This window comes from Peromyscus eremicus, chromosome 1, assembly GCF_949786415.1.
Source record: "Peromyscus eremicus chromosome 1, PerEre_H2_v1, whole genome shotgun sequence".
In the NCBI taxonomy this organism is placed as follows: domain Eukaryota; kingdom Metazoa; phylum Chordata; class Mammalia; order Rodentia; family Cricetidae; genus Peromyscus; species Peromyscus eremicus.
In genome coordinates, this window is record NC_081416.1 from 169,015,247 (window position 1) to 169,035,828 (window position 20,582).

General features: G+C 53.1%; 1 protein-coding gene across 1 annotated transcript; it reads right to left on the reverse strand.

Moving 5' to 3' along the window:
- Positions 1-399: 399 nt before the first annotated feature.
- Phldb3 (pleckstrin homology like domain family B member 3) lies at positions 400-20,435 on the reverse strand. Its single transcript, XM_059253524.1, has 16 exons — positions 20,255-20,435; positions 19,569-19,999; positions 18,428-18,610; positions 18,112-18,249; positions 14,038-14,166; positions 13,272-13,430; positions 11,730-11,840; positions 11,500-11,583; positions 10,136-10,243; positions 5,810-5,909; positions 5,583-5,673; positions 5,415-5,502; positions 4,712-4,768; positions 2,958-3,189; positions 2,074-2,159; positions 400-606 (listed from the first exon to the last, which is right to left on the reverse strand). Exons 2-16 carry the CDS (start codon positions 19,800-19,802, stop codon positions 472-474), a joined length of 1,935 nt encoding a protein of 644 aa, XP_059109507.1. The 5' UTR covers positions 19,803-19,999; positions 20,255-20,435; the 3' UTR covers positions 400-471.
- Positions 20,436-20,582: the final 147 nt, after the last annotated feature.

The window sequence follows — 20,582 nt, forward strand, 5'->3', positions numbered from 1 at the left end:
AAATCAACCCCTAAGGCCACATGTCTGCCCACCTCTTCTCCCATCTATGCATGACCTTAGGAGCTGAAGGCCTCCATTGCTAAGGAAACCGCTTGGCTCAGGGGTCCTGCCTAGGGCCGGAGGGGCCCCAAGACGCCAGCGCTGGAATCCACACCAGCAATCCTATTTTTCCACCATGTTTAATTCGGCATCAGAGGAGCACCAATAAATAGTTCCTTCCCCTCCCCTCCCGCACCTCCCCCCTCCCTCCGCCCCCGTAATCTTCCTCCTGCCCCAAGCAGGGCCTCCAGGGCCTGGCGATGATGCCACCACTGGGACCACCCGCAGCGCAGATCTCGGGGCTCAGGCCAGCTGAGCGGGAGCAGCTGCAGACTTCCCAGGAGAATTCCAAAGGGGCGGGGCCCCGAAGGCCGGAACGTGCGTGTAGGGGCGGGGCTCGCCGGGACGTCCTTTCTCAGGGGGCGGGGCCGCTCAGGGGGCGTGGTTTTCGTCCGCAGCTGTCACAATGACATCCATCCAAATACGCATGGCTTCCGGGCTGGGGGCCACCATATAGAAAAGGCGTTCGTAGGTCTTGACGCAGAAGGTCAGGCGGGGGCTGGGGCTCTGAAATAATCAAGGAGAGAGGGTGGTTGGATCAGTTTCCACAACTGTCTTCCTAAATGAGGTCTAAAATGCCTACCCCCCCCCTTCTTTTTTTTTGAGACAAGATTTCACTGACTGGCCCGGGAACTCGCCCAGGCTGGCCTCAGAACTCAGATACCTGTCTGTCTCTGTCTCCCCAATGCTGAGATTAATGGTGTGCGCCACCATGCCTGGCGTTTTTTCATTTTGGTTTTGTTTTTACTCCACCCCTTTTTTAGAAAGTGGATTTGACTTTGCAGCTCAGGCTAGCCTCAAACTTGAAAGCCTCCTGTCTCAGCCTCCTGAGGGCTGAGATTACACCATGCCCATGCCCAACTAGAGCCCATTTACTGGGCACCAAATGGGTAAGTAACTCTTGAGTTGGGTAAAGCCTTTACTTGTATCCATTATGTTTTAACCCCAATGGAAGGGGCTGAAATGTACCCATTTTTTGGATGAGAAAACTTAAGGCTTGAGATTAAGAAAAAAAAAACAGCTGCGATTCCAATTTAGCCTTTAAAAACCCATAGTTGGGGGCTGGAGATCATCAGCAACTCCAGTTGAGATCAGCAGTTGAGAGCACTGACAGCTCTTGCTTGCAGAGGACTCAGGTTCAATTCCCAGCACCTACATGGTGCTCACAATCGTCTGCAATGCCCGGTCAGAGGACCCGATGACCTCCTCTGGCCTCTAAAGGGATGTTCATAAATATATGCAGGCATAACACTCATACATATAAAATAAAATAAATCTATAAAATATATCTTAAAACAAACAGCCAGATGGGGGTGGTGCACACCTTTAATCCCAGACTCGGGAGGCAGAGGCAGGCGGATCTCTGTGAGTTTGAGGCCAGCCTGGTCTACAGAATGAGTTCCAGGACAGCCAAGGCTAGTTACACAGAGAGACCCTGTCTCTAAAAAAAAGCCATGGTTGGCTCCTTTCCAAAGAGGATTCTAAGCAAAGAACCAGCTGCCAACATTTCATTTTCTGACCTTGTCTCCCTTATAGCCCAGGTCTCCAGCTTGAGATCCTCCTGCCTCAGCGCATATGCTAAACCAGAATCTGATGTCTCCCTCTCCCTCTCTCTCCTCTCTCTCATTTCTCTCTTTCTCGAGGTCTCTGTAGCCCTGGCTGTCCTGGAACTCACTATGAATTCCAGGCTGGCTTCAAACTCACAGAGATCTGCCTGCCTCTGCCTTCCTGGTGCTAAGATCACAGCTGTGTACCCCCAGTGTATATGACGCTGGGACTAAGCTCAGGGCTCCGTGCATGCCAGGCAAGCACTCTACTACCATCTGAGCCTAAGGTGCAGCCCCAGGCTCAGAACATTTAGTCACTCTCCAGTGCTGGACAGTGAGGACAGCAAGGGTGACTATCCCCAAAGTGACCCAGAGGTAGGGCGAGGTTTCAACATAGGGTCTCGGCGGGCACTGAATGAGACGTCACCTTGAAGGCACAGCGTAAGTGGTCATAGTAGACTTCCTCGATGGCCTGGAAATAGATGACACCTTTGAGCTTGGTCTCTTCTTTGTCTGGTGGGAAGAGAGGGAAACAGATCTACTTAGAGACAGGTGTGTGGGGGGGGGGGGTTGCGCACGCATGTGAACTGGGGTCACTGGGCCCTAGCCTTGAGACTATCTAGGTAAGGGACATTATAACAGTGTGGGGGCTGGAGAGATGGCTCAGTGGTTAAGAGCACTGGCTGCTCTTCCAGAGGTCCTGAGTTCAATTCCCAGCACCCACTTGGTGGCTCACTACCATCTGTAATGAGATCTGGCGCCCTCTTCTGGCCTGCAGGCAAACAGAACACTGTATACATAATAAATAAATCTTTAAAAAAAAAAAAAAAAGTGTGACAATCCCAAGTGGGGGAGGCAGATGTCTATACTAGGTAGGAGACAGGTCCAGCGACTACATGAACCTGGAGATGGGTCCAGGAGCCGAAGCCCTGGGTCCCTGAGGAGAGAAGGCAGGCAGGGAGAGCTTGAGCACCGGGGCTCCCCTGGTTCTGGAAGGAAAGGATGGGTTCTGGGGTCTGGGTATTCCAGCGGGTGGGGCACTTTCAGCCCCGGGCCTGGTCTCCCTGACGTCTTAGGAAAACTGGATCTGGAGTCAGAACTGAACTAAAGTGCCATCTGTGTTATTGAGCAGCAGCTGGGGGAGGGGAGGACTCTGGTGGCTTAGGGAGGAAGGGTCATGGAACAGAGCGGCTTTAAAGCCTAGACTCCCGAGTATGGAAGGGGCTGGGAGCCTAGGCCCTGGGTCCTAGTGGCAGCAGGGACCTGGACTCTCTAACCCGGGCCTTGAAGATGCCTGGCCTCCCAGCTTACCAGCATAGTAAGCCAGGCGGCGAGCCTGCCGGTCAAAGCAGAACCAGCGCTTCCGCCACGTTTTGATGCGACCACCCATCTTCACCAGGGGCCCGCGACAGCAGCCCCCGGACACCCGCAAGTGGGGGCAGCTTTCCGGGTTGTGGCCCCAGCGTTCCAGGTGCTGTGGGAGGTCCAGGACCCGGGGACCCGGAGGGCGCGGTGGGGGTGGGGGTGGGGGTGGGGGCGGAGCCTGCAGAGCACAGAGAAGGGGTCATTGACCAGGAGCCAGGAGCAAGAGAGGGATTGCAGCCTAGAGACTGAGAGAGCCAACCCTTTGCAGGGATCCTAACACACACACCATCCTGACGCCAGGCGTGTGGCTCACATGTGAGGCTGAGGCAGAAGGATTGCCGTGACTTCGAGACCTATAGATGCTGCTAAAAGCAAGAAAACAGTGTATGTGTGTGTGTGTGTGTCTGTCTGTCTGTCTGTTCTAGCACTAGGGAAGTGGAGGCAGAAGGATCAGATGTTCAAGGTTATCCATGGCTCCACAGTAAGTTCAAAGCCAGCCAGGGCTACAGAGAGCTTCTCAAACAGCCAAACCAAAAAAACGGTCTCCATTTGACAAAAGACACGTCTAAGTCACAAAGTTTGCACTCTGTAGGAAAGCAGAGGTGGGCTGGGGACTGTCAACCTCATCCTCCTAAGCGAGTCACTTTCATAGAGTGTCTGCCTGAGAGCCGCAGTCCCAGAAGCGATCGCAAGGTACCTCAGCATCCCACAGTTGTGGCTCCAGCCCTTGAACATGGCGGCAAGAGTCTCAGAGATGTGCTCGTCTGTGCACACAAGCACCGTGGGGACACCCGTAAAGGAACAATACACTCGACAGGGGCTGTTTAATAAATGATATTACTGGTGCTGCATTTTTAATGAGCACAAGTTTGTGCAGATAAACACAGAAGGATCCATGGCCCTTGCTGCTCCCTGGCTCACTGAGTCTGGGGGGAGGGGTCTCTTGTAGCCCACTCGGCCTTGAAATCGCTCTGTAGTGGTGGACGATCTTTCTGCCTCTACCCCCAAGTGCTGGGATTACAGGTTCGATCCACCACGCCTGGTCTGTATGGTGCTGGGGATGAACTCAGGCCTCGGTGCAATGCCAGACAAGCACTCTACCAGCTCCCGACTCTTTCTATAATTAAATTTTTTAATGGATTTTTCTAACTGCTACATATGTTTACTCTCCATCTATAATAACTGCTGAGATGGTCACCGGCGTACAGGAAGGAAAAAGACGAGAAAAAGTACCTGGAGCATAGCTCAGGGTACAACTTGTGATTAGCATACACAAAAACACACAAAAAAACAAGAACAAAGGGGTGGAGAGATGGCTCAGGGATAAAGGTGCTTGCCACCAACCCTGACGGTGTGAGTTCGATCCCCGGGACCCACATGGTGGAAATCAGGAAGTGAGTCCTCAGACTTCCACATGTGCATTGTGGCTCATGCTCGCCTGGGTAAGTACACACCACTTAAATGCTAACCAATTAAAAAAAACAAACAAAACCAAGGACAAAGAAACGGAGTGAATTACCCAAGCAAAGACCATGGATGTCAATGAGTGAAACAGGAGTAGAATCTGGGACCTTTGGAGTTTTCTTCACGGGTCAAGCAGGACCCTTATTGGGTTGCATTGGAAGGCAGGAAACAGTGTGATGTAATAAAAGGCAAAAGCCTAGAAGGAAAAGAGACCAGAGGGGACAGAGAGGACTGACCGTGATGGCAGGAACTGAAGGGCCTGTGGAACCTTCTGGGCTTCTTCTCATGCCTTCCTGTGGATTCATGAGGGAGAATCAGTGAGGATCCCAGCTAGTAAGATGAGGGAAACATCTGAATGAGGGGCGGGGTCTGGGCCCCTGGGTCTGAGGGAGGAGGGCTGGGCCTGGACCCCTGGTCTGAGGGAGGAGGGCTGGGCCTGGACCCCTGGGTCTGAGGGAGGAGGGCTGGGGTCTGGACCTCTGGGTCTGAGGGAGGAGGGCTGGGGTCTGGACCTCTGGGTCTGAGGGAGGAGGGCTGGGTCTGAGGGAGGAGGGCTGGGGTCTGGACCTCTGGGTCTGAGGGAGGAGGGCTGGGTCTGAGGGAGGAGGGCTGGGGTCTGGACCTCTGGGTCTGAGGGAAGAGGGCTGGGTCTGGACCCTTGGGTCTGAGGGAGGAGGGCTGGGTCTGGATCCCTGGGTCTGAGGGAGGAGGGCTGGGCCTGGATCCCTGGGTCTGGACCCCTGGGTCTGAGGGAGGAGGGCTGGGTCTGGATCCCCGGGTCTGAGGGAGGAGAGCTGGGATCCTGGACCCCTGGGTCTGAGGGAGGAGGGCTGGGCCTGGACCCCTGTGTCTGAGGGAGGAGGGCTGGGCCTGGGCCCCTGCATATAAAGGAGAAGGTTGGGGTCCAAGCCCCTTAAGGAGCGGGGCCTTCGGTCTCACCCTGGCCTTGAGCAGCCGTTCCCTCTCTGCCACAGCCTGCTGTAGGAGCCGCTCCATGTGGGCGATGTCGGGGTGCAGTGCCGAGTGTCTAGGTGGACCAAGCCGCAAAGGACGGTTACCTTAGCTAGCCTCCTCCTCCCTCTTCCCCTCACCCCCCTCACACCTCACCTGCTCCCAGAGCCACAGTTGAGCAGCTGATAGAGAGGGTGTCTCCCAGGAGTCCCCACTGCTTGTGCAAGAGCCGAGGCCTCCAAGGGTCCTGAGGGCACAGAAGGAGGCCAGGTGTTTCCTCCCCCCATCCCTCTAACTCTCCAGCCAACACCCAAGCTGTTTTTCCATCCTCTGTTGTGGGATGGGGAGGGGGGGAGCAGGAGGGGAACAGAAACCATCCTCACCTGTACAATGAAGAGACAAAGGGCGAGGGGATCCCCTCTGACTGGCCCTGTCTCCCCTCCTCCGGGGCAGGCTTCCTGTCCTCTGGAGACCGATAGACCCCTGAAAACACACAAAGATTGGAAGTGTTTGAAAGGGAAGCATCCCCCGTAAGGTGCTTAGGAAGTACTCTTGAACGCATTGGCACAGGAGATCACTTCCTAAATATAACACCAGCAGCACAGACACTGAGCACAACAATTAATAAATGGGACCTCTTGAAACTGAGAAGCTTTTGTCAGGGAAAAGACATGGTCAATAAGACAAAAAGACAGCCTACAGAATGGGAAAAGATCTTCATCAACCTCACATCTGACAGAGGGCTGATCACCAAAGTATATAAGGAACTCAAGAAACTAGATGTCGCCGGGCGGTGATGGCGCACGCCTTTAATCCCAGCACTTGGGAGGCAGAGCCAGGCGGATCTCTGTGAGTTTGAGGCCAGCCTGGACTACCAAGTGAGTTCCAGGAAAGGCGCAAAGCTACACAGAGAAACCCTGTCTCGAAAAAACCAAAAAAAAAAAAAAAAGAAAGAAACTAGATGTCAAAATACTGAACAATCCAATTAAAAAATGGGCTGAAGAGCTAAACAGAGAGTTCTCAAAAGAAGAATCTCAAATGGCTGAAAGACATTTAAGGAAATGCTCAACATCCTTAGTCATCAGAGAAATGCAAATCAAAATGACTCTGAGATACCATCTTACACCTGTCAGAATGGCTATGATCAAAAACACTAATGACAGTCAATGTTGGAGAGGATGCGGAGCAAAGGGAACACTCCTCCACTGTTGGTGGGAGTGCAAACTTGTACAACCACTGTGGAAATCAGTATGGCAGTTTCTCAGAAAATTGGGAAACGATCCACCTCAAGACCCCCTATACCACTCTTGGGCATATACCTAGGGAATGCTCAATCATACCACAAAGATACATGCTCAACTATGTTCATAGCAGCACTATTTGTAATAGCCAGAACCTGGAAACAACCTAGATGCCCGTCAACTGAAGAATGGAATAAGAAAATGTGGCACATATACACAATGGAGTACTACTCAGCAGAGAAAAACAATGACAGCATGAGGTTTGCAGGAAAATGGATGGAACTAGAAAATATCATCCTGAGTGAGGTAACCCAAACCCAGAAGGACAAACATGGTGTGTACTCACTCATAAGTGGATTCTAGATATATAGCAAAGAACAATCAGACTACAACCCACAGAACCAGGGAGGCTACATAGCAGGGGGGACCCTAGGATGACTGTGGCTTATAATAAGTTTTGGTTTTACTCAATTACTGGGCAAGGCTCAATGAAACATTTTACTATTAGGATAAGAATTTATCAGGCTGGAGAGATGGCTCAGTGGTTAAGAGCACTGACTGCTCTTCCAGAGGTCCTGAGTTCAATTCCCAGCAACCACATGGTGATTCACAACCATCTGTAAAAGATCTGGCACCCTCTTCAGAATAAAAAAATTTAAAAAAAAAAAAAAAGAATTTATACTGTATCAAGCTAATAATAGAAAAATAATTAAATAAATATGGGGAAAAAAGTACAAACCACCATATCTGGCTAAAAATAAATCTTTAAAATAAAACAAGAAGGAGAGCTCCTTAGGAACAATAGCCGAGGCTAACCTCTAGGCATCCACATGTGTATCCTCACACACGTAAATATGAACACACATACCAAGAGATGGGTCCCTCTGCTGAAGTAGGCTTCTTGAAGTATCCCTCTAGAAGGGTTTATGTTGTCCCACACCCACTCTTTTGTTTGAGACAGAATTTCTTTGTATAGCCCTAGCTGTCCTGGATCTCGCTCTGTAGACCAGGCTGGCCTGGAACTCACAGAGATCCGCCTGCCTTTGCCTCCCGAGTGCTGGGATTAAAGGCGTGCACCACCACCGCCCAGCTAGCCCCCACCCACTTTTGTGCTCTCTGCCGCTTCCTGGCTGACATGAGGTGAGCAGCTTACACACACACACATACACACACATACACACACACACACACACATACACACACACACACACACATACACACACACACCCTTCTATCACGACACTTTCTTCAGCTCACCACAGGCTCAGCACCTATGGTGCCAAGTGACTCAGGACCGAACCTATGAAAACTGTGAGCTAAAAGCTTTCTCACTCATTGTGTGTGTCAAGTACTTTCTCACAGAGATGGAAAGTCACTAGCCCAGACACCCCCCCCCCCCCCAGGAAGAGGTGTGCCGTCTTTGTCTCAGCGAAAAGTCAAGAACACTGCCTAGGGAAGCCACCAGCTAGCTGTCCCAGATCAAACATCATAGGGGGATGAGGCCCCAATCTTACCCCCAGAACCAGAAAAAAAATTTTTAAAGGACTGGGAATCATTCTCAGTGGGTAGATTGCTGGCCTCACAAAGTCCTGGGTTCGATCCCCAGCACCACATATAACTGAGCATGGTGACACATGTCTCTAATCCCAGCACTCTGGGGGTGAAGCAAGAAGATCAGAAGTTCAAGGTCATCCTTGGCTATACGGTGAGTTTGAGGCCAGCCTGGTCTACCTGAGAATCTGTCTCAAAAATAAATAAAAAATAAATAAATAAATCCTGGCGGTGGCGCACGCCTTTAATCCCAGCACTCGGGAGGCAGAGCCAGGCGGATCTCTGTGAGTTCGAGGCCAGCCTGGGCTACAGAGCGAGATCCAGGACAGGCTCCAAAACTACACAGAGAAACCCTGTCTCAGAGAAAAAAAAGAATATTAAATAGTCCATACTTATTAAAAGTATATTATCTACCCAACTTCCCACAGTTGGCCCGTGGCTCTGTATCCCCAAGCCTAACACACCGGGACAAAGATTGAAGGAAAGAAACGACCGAAACAAGACAACGCGGTGGCAGCGCACGGCCTCCCACTGCGGATTATGAATCACCCAGAGAGTATGTGCTTTTTAGAAAAGATTATTGACGTACTTACTTATTCACTTAGAGATAGGACCTTGTTGTATAGCCTAGGCTGAGTAGCTCAGGCTAGCCCCCAATTCACAGTCCTCCTGCCTCTCCTTCCCAAGTGCTGATTTATGTGTCCATCACCTCCCTGGGCTTCATTTTTTATTATTTGGAGACAGCATCTCACTATGTAGCCCAGGCTAGCTTGGAACCCCCTCCTTCCTCGGATCCCTGCGATTACAGGCGTGCACCACCAAAGGCACATGAAAGATGGTTTCCAGTGTGTGGAAGGATGTGCAAACAGGATGCCAGGCTGAGCTACACAGTGAGACCCTCACGAATAAAGGGCTGGAGAGAGGGCTGGGCAGTTAAGAGCACCAGCTGCGCTTGCAGAGGACCCAGGTTCAGTTCTCAGCGCCCATATGGCGGCTCACAACCGTCTGTGACTCCAGTTCCAGAGGTATACGTCGCCCTCTTCTGGCCTCCATGGGTACTGCATGCATACATAGCATGCGGGCAAAACACTCACACCAGTAAAACACAACCCGAGGCTCTAGAACTGCTGAAGGGAAACACTCCAGAGACAGGCAAGACCTTTCTGAAAAGGACTCCAAGCACAGGAAACAGCTCCAAGAGAAGGGATTTCAGGGAATTAAAAAGCCAATGTCCAGCAGTGGGTGTGACTCCAGCAGTACTTCAGATGGATCTAGATTCTAGAACACTCACAAAAACTGCACAATTTAAACACATACACACATCCCAAACAACACCAAGACTGCCAAACAAGATTGGGCTAATGAGCTGAGTACACGGTTCTCAAAAGGCAGAAAACAAATGGAGGATAAACATTTTTAAAAGTGGTCAGCAGGGCTGGAGAGAGGACTCAGCAGTTAAGAGCACTCACTGGCTGCTCTCCCAGAGGACTGGGTTCAATTCCCAGCACCCACCTGGCAGCTCACAACCATCGGTGACTCCATTTCTAGAAGAACTGATGCCCTCTTCTGGCCTCTGAAGACATCAGGCATGCATGTGGCACATAGATACACACATGTAATTAATTAATAAGTAATTAATTATTAAATAATATACATATATTTTTTAAAGGAAATTGAGGAGAAGTGCTCGGCCAGGAGTACACAGAGATGACCTCATCAAAGCAGCCTGTTGGTCACTTTTAAATGTCTCTCTTGGGTTACAGGCTCCCATCTTGCATAGAGAAGTGGGTGTTGTGCAAAATAATAATAATAAATATCCCATGCCAGGTTTCCCATCTCCCATCACCCCATCCCTAGGCAGAGAGCACCCATGGAGGTTCCCTCCCTCCCCGGTGAGCACACCGAGACAAACAGCACCTGTAGGGAGCTGTGGACGGAGAAGAGGCACGAAGATGTGGAGGCAGCATGCGCAGCGGGGTCCTGCAGAACCAGCAGCTGACGGTCTGTCTTCTGTGTGAACAGCAGCTGGGAAGGGGAGGGGGGGTGGTTACAGGAAGACAGGGTGCGTGCGTGCGTGTGTGCGTGCGTGCGTGCGTGCGTGTGTGTGTGTGTGTGTGTGTGTGTGTGTGTGTATGTAAAGACAGGGTGTGTGTGTATGTAAAGACAGGGTGTGTGAGTGTGTAAAGACTGTGTGTGTGTGTAAAGACAGGGTTATGTGTGTGTGTAAAGACAGGGTGTGTGAGTGTGTAAAGACTGTGTGTGTGTGTAAAGACAGGGTTATGTGTGTGTGTAAAGACAGGGTGTGTGAGTGTGTAAAGACTGAGTGTGTGTGTGTAAAGACAGGGTTATGTGTGTGTAAAGACAGGGTGTGTGTGTAAAGACAGGGTTATGTGTGTGTGTGCAAAGACAGGGTGTGTGTGTGTGTGTGTAAAGACAGGGTGTGTGTGTGTGTGTGTAAAGACAGGGTGTGTGTGTGTAAAGACAGAGTGTATGTGTGTTTGTGTGTATGTGTGTATGTGTGTGTGTGTGTGTGTGTGCGCACACGTGCTGGAGAGATGGCTCAGCTCTTAAGAGCACTGGCTATTCTTGCAGAGGACCTGGGTTCAATTCCCAGTACCCATATGGAGGCTAATAACTATCTGTAACACACACAACCACACACAAGAAATAAGGACCTAGGAGGCACTCCCAGTTCACAGATGGTCTGGCTCCAGGCTGCCAGCACCAGTCCATTTCTCAGATGAAAAAGCAAAGGCCTGATCATAAGAGAGCCAGAGACAGTCCTCACTGCCCAGTCTCCCAGCAAAAGCCAGGGCTACAGGCATAGAGTGCCAGTTCTTTGCAGCCTTGACCCCTGGGTCTCATGGAATAAAGCTGGGGCTTCAGTCCCTGAGTGTTGAGAGAGAATAGCCAGGGCCTTGACTCCTGGTTCTGATGACTGAGGGAGAAGGGCTAGAGCCTGGACCCCTGGTCTGAGGGAGGAGGCTGGGCCTGGACCCCTGGGTCTGAGGGAGGAGGGCTGGGCCTGGATCCCTAGGTCTGAGGGAGGAGGGCTGGGCCTGGATCCCTGGGTCTGAGGGAGGAGGGCTGGGCCTGGATCCCTAGGTCTGAGGGAGGAGGGCTGGGCCTGGATCCCTGGGTCTGAGGGAGGAGGGCTGGGCCTGGACCCCTGGGTCTGAGGGAGGAGGGGCCAGAAGCTCACACTCCTGGTTCCTGTGGTTATAAGAGGCTGGGATCCAGGCTCCCAGGAGGAGGACCAGCAGGTACAGAAAATCCCCTACCTTGGTGAGCGCTTGGTCAGGCTCAGAGAAGTCCCCACCACATGTTCCCTGAAGGCAATTGAGCTCAAACAGCCGGCTCCGTTCCTAGGAGAGGGTATCATGGACCTCACCTCACAACACAGGCCACACCCATAGATCTTCTGATGTTGGGAACTACCCAAAGGGGTGCAGGGAGCTGGGACAGGGAGCTGGGACAGGGAGGGTGGGGACAGGTCTCCGGGGAAACTCACCTGTGTGAGGGCTTGAACTGCCTCTTCTTTCTTCCTGCTCAGCCCCCAGCTCTCAGCCGCCATCTGCTCCCCCAGTGACTTGAGCTGTTCCTCCAAAACCTGGATGCGGCGCTGCAGGGGATCCCCAATCTGGTCATTCAAGTGGTTGCCTGCCTTGGGTTCCCAGGCCACCCTCCCAGAGTGTCCGGCTTTTCCGCACCCCCTCATATACCTCAGGAACTGGGGAGAGAGAGCTGATATTAAGTTCCTTGAACCCTCTTTCTTTTTTGGAGGTGAAGACCCAGAAGACATCTGGGGTTGGTGGAGTGGAATGATGCACAGGCAGATCCCAAGGGAGACACAGAAACTCATGGAGAGCAGAGACAATGGCTCAGAGGTTCAGAGTATGTACTGCTCTTGCAGAGGACCCTTAGTTCAATCCCCAGCACCCACAGCAGGCACCTACAACTGCCTCTAACTCCAGTTCCAAGTGTCCCAACACTCTCCTGGCCTCCATGGGCTCCTACAAGCACATGCACACACTTGCACACAGACTCACACAGTCTCTCACACTCATACACACACATTCACACATACAGTTAAAATAAATAAATAAAAATAAATCTTAAACAGAGAAAAAGGGACCATGCCTATAATTACAACACTCAAGAGCCTGAGGCAGGAGAATTGCCTCGAATATGAGGCCAGCCTGGACTACATAGCGAGTCCTAGGCCAGCCGTGGCTAGAGTGAGACCCCGTCTCAAAACCAAGCGAACCAGCGGGGAGTGGAGGTGTGGCTCAGTTGGCAGAGTGCTTGCCTGGCAGGCTTGAAGTCCTGGGTGTCACCCTTGGTGCTGCATAAACTGGGTGTGGTGGTTCACACCTGCAGGCCCAGCACTCAGGAGGTAGAGGCAGGAGGATTGCAAGTTTAAAGTCATCATTCTTGGCTACCTAGCTGGTTCCAAGCAGCCTGGCCACACGCAGACAGAAACCAAGGAGAGGAAAAGAGAGAGAGGAGACAGCGATCTTCCAGAGGAGGTGTGGAACTTTTTACAAAGGGGTGGGAAGCTGAACTGTATAGCCAAGCTTGCCTCACTTCCCCATGGCACAAGGCCGAACTTTAAACGTAAAGCTGCCAGAATGAATGAGTGGCTGGGGCCAGCGAGATGGCTCAGAAGGTAAAGGTGCTTGCTGCCAAGCCTCATGATCTGACTTTGCTCCCGTGGACCTACATGGCGGAAGGTGAGAATGTTCTCCCGCTCTCTGACTTCCACTAGTATGGTGGCATGCATGCTCTAACACACACATAAATAAATAAATGAATGAATTTAAAAGTGAAAACAACTCCCTGCTCTCCCCTTTATGAATGAAGGGGAAAGAAAGACAACGCGAGCACCTTGGCTTTCACTGTCTTCGGCCACAGTGTGAGAAAAAGGAACAGCGCGTGCCTCAGGCCACAAGGAGTTACCATCATGTCTGACACAGAGCGAGTGTCCCAGGACTGTCACGGGAATGGGGCAAAGGGAAGGATGGAGGAGGCAGGGCAGGTCCAGGGAACTCACCCTGTGCTGAGCCACACTGGCCTGAAGTTCCCGGACCTTGGAGTCTGGAGCTCGGACCTCAGGGCTGTCCCGCTCCTCATCCGCGTGGCTCTCGCGCTCCAGCTGCTGGAACTCCAGGTCCTCATAGGCGCGTTGGGCAGCATCTAGCTGCTCTCTGATCTGAGGGTGGGGACACAAGGACTGGAGTGGCAGGATCCCTAGACCCGAGGAAGGAGGGAGCTGGTGGGCTCGACCCAGGCCCCTAGATCTGACACTGGGTCAGAGGGAGGAGGCTGGGGCCTAGAACTCCACACCTGAGGAAGGAGGGGTGGGGGCTAGAACCCTATGTTAGAGGGAGGAGGGCTGGGGCCTAGAACCCCACACCTGAGGGAGAAGGGGTAGAGGCTAGAACCCTATATCAGAGGGAGAAGGGCTGGAATCTAGAACCCTATATCAGAGGGAGAAGGGCTGGAACCTAGAACCCTATATCAGAGGGAGAAGGGCTGGAACCTAGAACCCTATATCAGAGGGAGAAGGGCTGGAACCTAGGACTCTACATCTGAGGGAGGAGGGGTAGAGCCTGGACTTCTAGGCTGAGGGAGGAGGTTTGGGGCCTAGAGCCTCACATCTGAGGGAGGAGAACTGGAGCCCAGAACCCCATGTATGAAGGAGGAGGCTAGGCTCTCGACTCCTGGACCTGAGGGAAGAGGCCCGAGCCAAGGCTCTTGGCTGCTAGCGGAAGACAGGCATGGAACTCAGTGTCTGAGGAGGTCCAAAGAGCGCTCACCTCCTGTACCCCCTGCAAGAGCCTTTCTCTCTGGTCCTCCGGCTGCAAATCAAGCTGTCCTTGGGCCTCCCTAAGTCTCTGGCGAAGACTCTCCACATGATCCCGCTCCTGGCTCAGCTGCCTCTGCTCCTGAAGGAACAAGCAAGGAAGCAGACAACCAGGACTCAGGCCCTGCTGGGGTGTCCGCTCCTCATGGAAGGCCCCCCATGTCTGCTTTATGACCCTGCTCCAGAGGAATCACCATGGAAACAGTGTAAGAAACAAGTGACAGCCAGGCATGGTGGCATATGCCCGCGATCCTAGCACTCAACAGATGGAGGCAGGAGAATGGCAAGTTCAAGGCTAGCCTGGGGCATAGAGCCAGACCCTACCCAAGGTGAGAGAGAGAGAGAGGGAGGGAGGGAGGGAGGGAGGGAGGGAGGGAGAAGAACAAATAAAGGCATGAATATAAAAACACAGTCGTGCTGTGTGAAAATGGAGAGCCAAGGCAGATGAGGCCCAGGTCCTGTGCTCTCGCAGAGACAAAGCTGTTACAACTGGGAACTGTGAGGGCACTGAGATGTGCACCCACGGGAACTCGCAACATGGATTCCATTTCTTTTCCTACTCTCTTTTTTCTTAATTTATTATTTATTTTGGATTCAATCTTATATATGATACAGCAGTGCTGCATACCCCCAGCCCCTCACTGGGGGATTCTAGGCAGAGGTTCTACCACTGAGTCACACCCCAGCCCCTCACTGGGGGATTCTAGGCAGGGGCTCTACCACTGAGCCATACCCCAGCCCCTCACTGGGGGATTCTAGGCAGGGGCTCTACCACTGAGCCACACCCCCAGCCCCTCACTGGGGGATTCTAGGCAGGGGCTCTACCACTGAGTCACACCCCAGCCCCTCCCTGGAGGATTCTAGGCAGGGGATCTATCACTGATCTAAATCCCCAGTCCCAGAGTTACTTCTGATGCCCTCTACAGTGAGCAGAAATGAAGCAATATTTAAAGCTAATGAGATACAAGGAACTACAAGAAATTTTTTGGCACAAGCGTGGAAAAGTCCAAATGTTTTGGAGGCAAATCCTATGTGTGGGAGGATGTGGCTGTGGGAAGAGAAGGGCTGAGTGACATGGAGAATAGTGTATGTACAATTCATGTTTGGTTAGGTCCGACTTTATCATCGGGGTTATGTGGAGCGTGGAAAGACTGGAGCAGACCTCCATGTTGAGAAGGACTTCTAGCAGTGAAAGGGCAACCAGGAGCCAAGCCTGGGGAGTGCGGATGGAAAAGAGAAGGAGGGTGGAAGGAGGGAGCATGGCGACTGTTGTCCCAGGGGTCAGGGGCAGGGGCATGCAGTGCAGGGGCAGGGGCATGATCTGGTGATAGAAAGGACACCAAGATCACAGTGTGGAGATGAGGGTTTCTCAGGATGGCTCTGGATTTGTTCGTTAAGGGTCTGAGGGAGGAAAAGCTCAGTACTCAGATTTCTGTGTCTAAGAAAAGAAATACCTCGAACCCAGAATCCTAGACAAACAGACCCAGACCTCAGGAGTGAAATCAGGGCTCCGGGTGACAGGGCTCTTGGACCATAAGAGCAGGACGCAGATCCTGAGCATACAGACAGCCACAGCTAACAATGTCACAAGGCTGCAGTGTTGACTTTTTTAGACCCAGCCAAGCCATGACCTGGAGGGATGTTCACATCTTTAGATAAGAGTCTTAAGATCAGCGTGACTCACTGAGGTCCACACACCCAGAGCTGACGTCCCTCAGACTCAGCGGGAAGGCATAAAGCACATCCAAATCTCACCACGCCTCTACAGCCAAGTGACCACGTGCTCACAGAGAACGGAGGGGCACTGACTGTCCCCACAGGCACATGGTCAGCCACATCCTGGCTACTGACAGAGGACTCGGATTTTTGTCAGGAGCCATGGTGCAGGCCCTTGAGAGGTGAAGGCAAAGGGATCCGGAATTCAGAGTCATCCTCAAATACAAAACAAGTTCAGCGCCAGACTGGGCTATAGACCCTGGGTGGGGTGGAAAACAGGAGGAGGCAGAGGAGGAGGAAGGTGAGGGGGGCGTGCAGAGAGCACCAGCTGGTGTTGCTATAAGGACAATGCATAATTCAGCGGGCCTAGTGCTGTATACCTGAAATCCCAGGACGTGGGAGGTGGAAGCAGAAAAATCAGGGTTCAAGGTCATCCTAAGCTACGTAGTGAGTTCAAAGCCAGCCAAGGCTATCTGAGATACTATCTTAAAAGAAAAAGAAAAAAAAAAAAAAAGCAATAATGGTGCTGGAGAGATGGCTCAGCAGTTAGAGCACGCAACGCTCTCGCAGAGAACCCGGGATTGTTTCTAGCACTTGTGTTACAGGTGTGACAGCCTGTAACTCCAGCTTCAGAGGATCCAACATCTTCTTCCAGCTTCTGAGATCATCCACACACGTCTCACACACACACACACACACACACTAAAAATAAGTCTTAAAAAAAGAAAAGAAGCTGGGCAGTGGTGGTGCACACCTTTAATCCCAGCACTCGGGAGGCAGAGCCAGGCGGATCTCTGTGAGTTCGAGGCCAGCCTGGGCTACCAAGTGAGTCCCAGGAAAGGCGCAAAGCTATACAGAGAAACCCTGTCTCGAAAAACCAAAAAAAAAAAAAAAAAAAAGAAAAGAAAAGAAAAGAAAAAGGCCTTGAGAGGCAGAGGCAGGTGGATCTCTGTGAGTTTGCAGCCAAACTGGTCTACAGAGTGAGTTCCAGGATAGGCAGAACTGTTCCACAAAGAAATCCTGCTAAAAGAAAGAAAGAAAGACAGAAAGAAAGAAGAAAGAAAGAAAGAAAGAAAGAAAGAAAGAAAGAAAGAAAGAAAGGAAGAGAGAAAGGAAGGAAGGAAGGAAGGAAGGAAGGAAGGAAGGAAGGAAGGAAGGAAGGAAAGAAAGAAAACAAGACTTACAACACACCACACAGGCCTGGGACTCACCTTTAATCCCTGCACTCAGGAGACTAAGACAGGAGAATCATGGGATCAAGGCCAGTCAGGGCTACAGAGGGAAACCAAGTCTAAAATAACAATTACACACACATACACACACACACACAAGGAAGTTCTCATTTTGCAGTGGTACCTGCTAACTGTATGTACAGGCAATATGACTTCTGTGATGAGCATTTAAAACTTGGGACAGGCTAGGGATGTGGATCTGTGATAGATCACACTTTGCTTCTACCTAGAATCCCCCAGTGAGGGGCTGGGGTGTGGCTCAGTGGTAGAGCCCCTGCCTAAAATCCCCCAGTGAGGGGCTGGGGTGTGGCTCAGTGGTAGAGCCCCTGCCTAGAATCCCCCAGTGAGGGGCTGGGGTGTGGCTCAGTGGTAGAGCCCCTGCCTAGAATCCCCCAGTGAGGGGCTGGGGTGTGGCTCAGTGGTAGAGCCCCTGCCTAGAATCCCCCAGTGAGGGGCTGGGGTGTGGCTCAGTGGTAGAGCCCCTGCCTAGAATCCCCCAGTGAGGGGCTGGGGTGTGGCTCAGTGGTAGAGCCCTGCCTAGAATCCCCAGTGAGGGGCTGGGGTGTGGCTCAGTGGTAGAGCCCCTGCCTAGAATCCCCCAGTGAGGGGCTGGGGGTGTGGCTCAGTGGTAGAGCCCCTGCCTAGAATCCCCCAGTGAGGGGCTGGGGTGTGGCTCAGTGGTAGAGCCCTGCCTAGAATCCCCCAGTGAGGGGCTGCGGTATGACTCAGCCTAGGATATTTGCACTGGTTTTGAATCTTAGTATGGATCCAGGGATAATGGGACGAGGAAGAAATTGGGGAAGATGAAAGAAGAATATTAAATGAATCACTGATGAAGCTGGCGAGCACAAGACACCTGCCCAGCTGAATATTCAATTTTTGAGGGTTTGAAATGTTTCCCAGTATGCTATTAAAGTGTGAAACGGAGGGCCAGTCAAGAAAGAGACTTCGGTCGTCAGGGATCCAAGTCAGGCCCCTGGAAAGAGGAGGAAAGCAAGTTCTCTGTCTGAAGAACAGGGGCCACCATTAGCCAGATCACAGGAAGAAAGGAAGACGATGGTGTCGCTGTTCAAACCGACCTGTTCCTGCAGCTCTTGGCTGCTTGGCGGGGACTCCACCTGCTGGCCCAGCAGTTCCTTCAGCTGGTCCTCCTCTCGCCGGGCTGCCACCCGCTCCCCAGCCAGTTCACCCCGGAGCAAGGCCACCTCCACTTCCATCTGCAAAATAAAAGCAAGAGTTTTTGGTGCAGCAGCCCGGGCAAGAACCGGGCTGGGAGATGGGAAATCTGGAAGAGGCCCCCGGCCTGGAACACCTGCTCATCAGGGAGATACTACGGCTTAGAGTGGGCTTGCAGGTTCCCGCACGGGTTCATTTCCCAAGGGCTCCCGTCCTCACCTCGATCCTCAGTTCCTTCTTCTGGCGCTGTAACTCCTTCACCCGCTGCTCCATCAGAGCCACGCGGGTCAATGCCTCCAGCTGCTGTCCCCGCAGCCGCCGCGCGGCCCCTCGCATCCCTTCCCCAGGAGCCAGGCATGGGGAAGGTGTGGCTGGAATCTGCATGGCAGGCGTAGCCTCGGGCTGAAATTAGAGAGGGTGTGAGCGAGAGGAGAGAAGTCACACACACACACACACACACACACACACACACACACACACACAGAGTCACCAAACAGGTCTGGTCCCCACCCCAATTGTGCCTCTGGGGGTCACGAGCTGCCTAATTCAACTACTCCTATTTCGGTCTGAATGAAAGAGCGTAAAGGTGGGGGGGTGGGGCGCCAGGTTCAGGATGGGTACAAAGCTACAACGCTAATCTCTCTCTCTCTCTCTCTCTCTCTCTCTCTCTCTCTCTCTCTCTCTCTCAATCTCTCTCTCTCAATCTCTCTCTCTCTCTCTGTGTCTGTGTGTGTCTCTCAATCTCTCTCTCTATCTCTGTGTGTGTCTCTCTCTCTGTCTCTCTGTCTCTGTGTATGTGTGTGTCTGTCTGTCTGTCTGTGTTTCTCTGTCTCTCTGTCTCTCTCTCTCTCTCTCTCTGTCCACGAGTGCCAGCGGAGGTCAGAGGCCTCTTGCCTTACATCATGTGGGTCCAGGGATCGAACTCGGGTCATCAGACTTGGCAGCAAGTGCCTTTGTACCCGATGAGCTCACCTGCCCCTGAGTCTCAACCCCTTGGCATCACTTTCTCAGAGTGCCTAGATCACTCTCTTTCCCTTTTCTCTCTGACTTCGTCTCTTTTTTCCATCTCGGCATTTCTTCTTTGTGTTTCCCTGTTGCTGGATCTGTGTGTCTTCCCCGTGTCTCTCTTTCGGGTCTCTGTCTCACTCCGTGTGTTTCTGTCTTACTCAGTTTCTCCGTTTCTATCTGGGTCTCTCTGGCTTCAAACCCAGCTTGTTTGACGCTGGGTGTTTCTGCCCGTCTCTGGGTTCTTGCTCCTTAACTCTGGGTCTCTCCCCATCTGTCCTTCTGTGTCCGGCCGGCCCCCTGCTTGGGTGTCTGTCTGTCTGTCCGTCTGGGTCCCCCCCCAGCGACCCCTCACCTCTTCTCGGCAGCTCTCGGTGCTGCTACCTTCTCCCACTTCTTCCTCTTCCTCCGCCTGCCGCTCAGCTCCTTGGCAGCTCGGAAGCTCCGCTGGGACCTGGGGCTCCTTGTGCTCTTGGGGCTCCTCGGGGTGCCCCTGAGGCTGCATGGCCCCTTGAGGCTGGACCTCGGGGGTGCATTCCGGATCCTGCGGCGACGAGGAACCCTCCTCCGGGGTGCTGGGTGTCCCCATGGCCGCTTCGGAGTCCTGTGGGGTGGGCGTGGCCAGGGCCCCGGGGCGTGGTCTAGACCTCAGTGAGCGTGCCCAGGGGCGGAGCCCAAAGGGTCAGAGACTAGCTCTGAACACTCGGAGGGAGTGGCCTGAAGCTTCCTGGGGACCCGCTCGGGATCGGGGCTAGGCAGGACGGCTCGGGAGGGTGACACACACACCTGGAATTGGGAAGAGAATTTGTGTCCGGAGTCCCAATTCGCCCGGTGCTGGGGAGTCGCACACTGAGCATTCATTCCCTTTGCTCCAGGTGTCATCCCGGAACCCTCCCTCCCAGCAGCCCTCCTCAGTTGCCCGGATTGCCTCCAAGAGACCCCATCTCCTCCAACCCCCGGGACTAGCCGGGCCGTCCTCCCCGAAGCTCTGCAGTTCGGTCCCGATCCCCCTGCAGGATAGCAGCGTCCAAGGCTCCTCACCCTAGAATCCAGACCTCGGGGCTCGCAGCGACTCCCTCTCCGGATGCACCTGGGGCCCCGATGCCTCCGTTCCTCCCTGGGAGGAGATCCCCGGAGGTCGCCAGCCTCCTCCCCGTCTCTGCGCTGGGCACTGTGGCTTCTGCCGCGAAACAGGTGGCTGGGAGGAGGGAGGATAGAGAGGCCGCCCCGTCCCCCTCCCCAGCAGCCCGGAAGTGGAGGGGGGACAACAGGTCCGACAGCTCTCCAGGGAGGAGGGAGCCAGCAGCCTGCCCCGCCCGCAGCCCAGGCACCCGGCCATCCCGGCCCCTCTGGCCCCACCCAGCGAGAG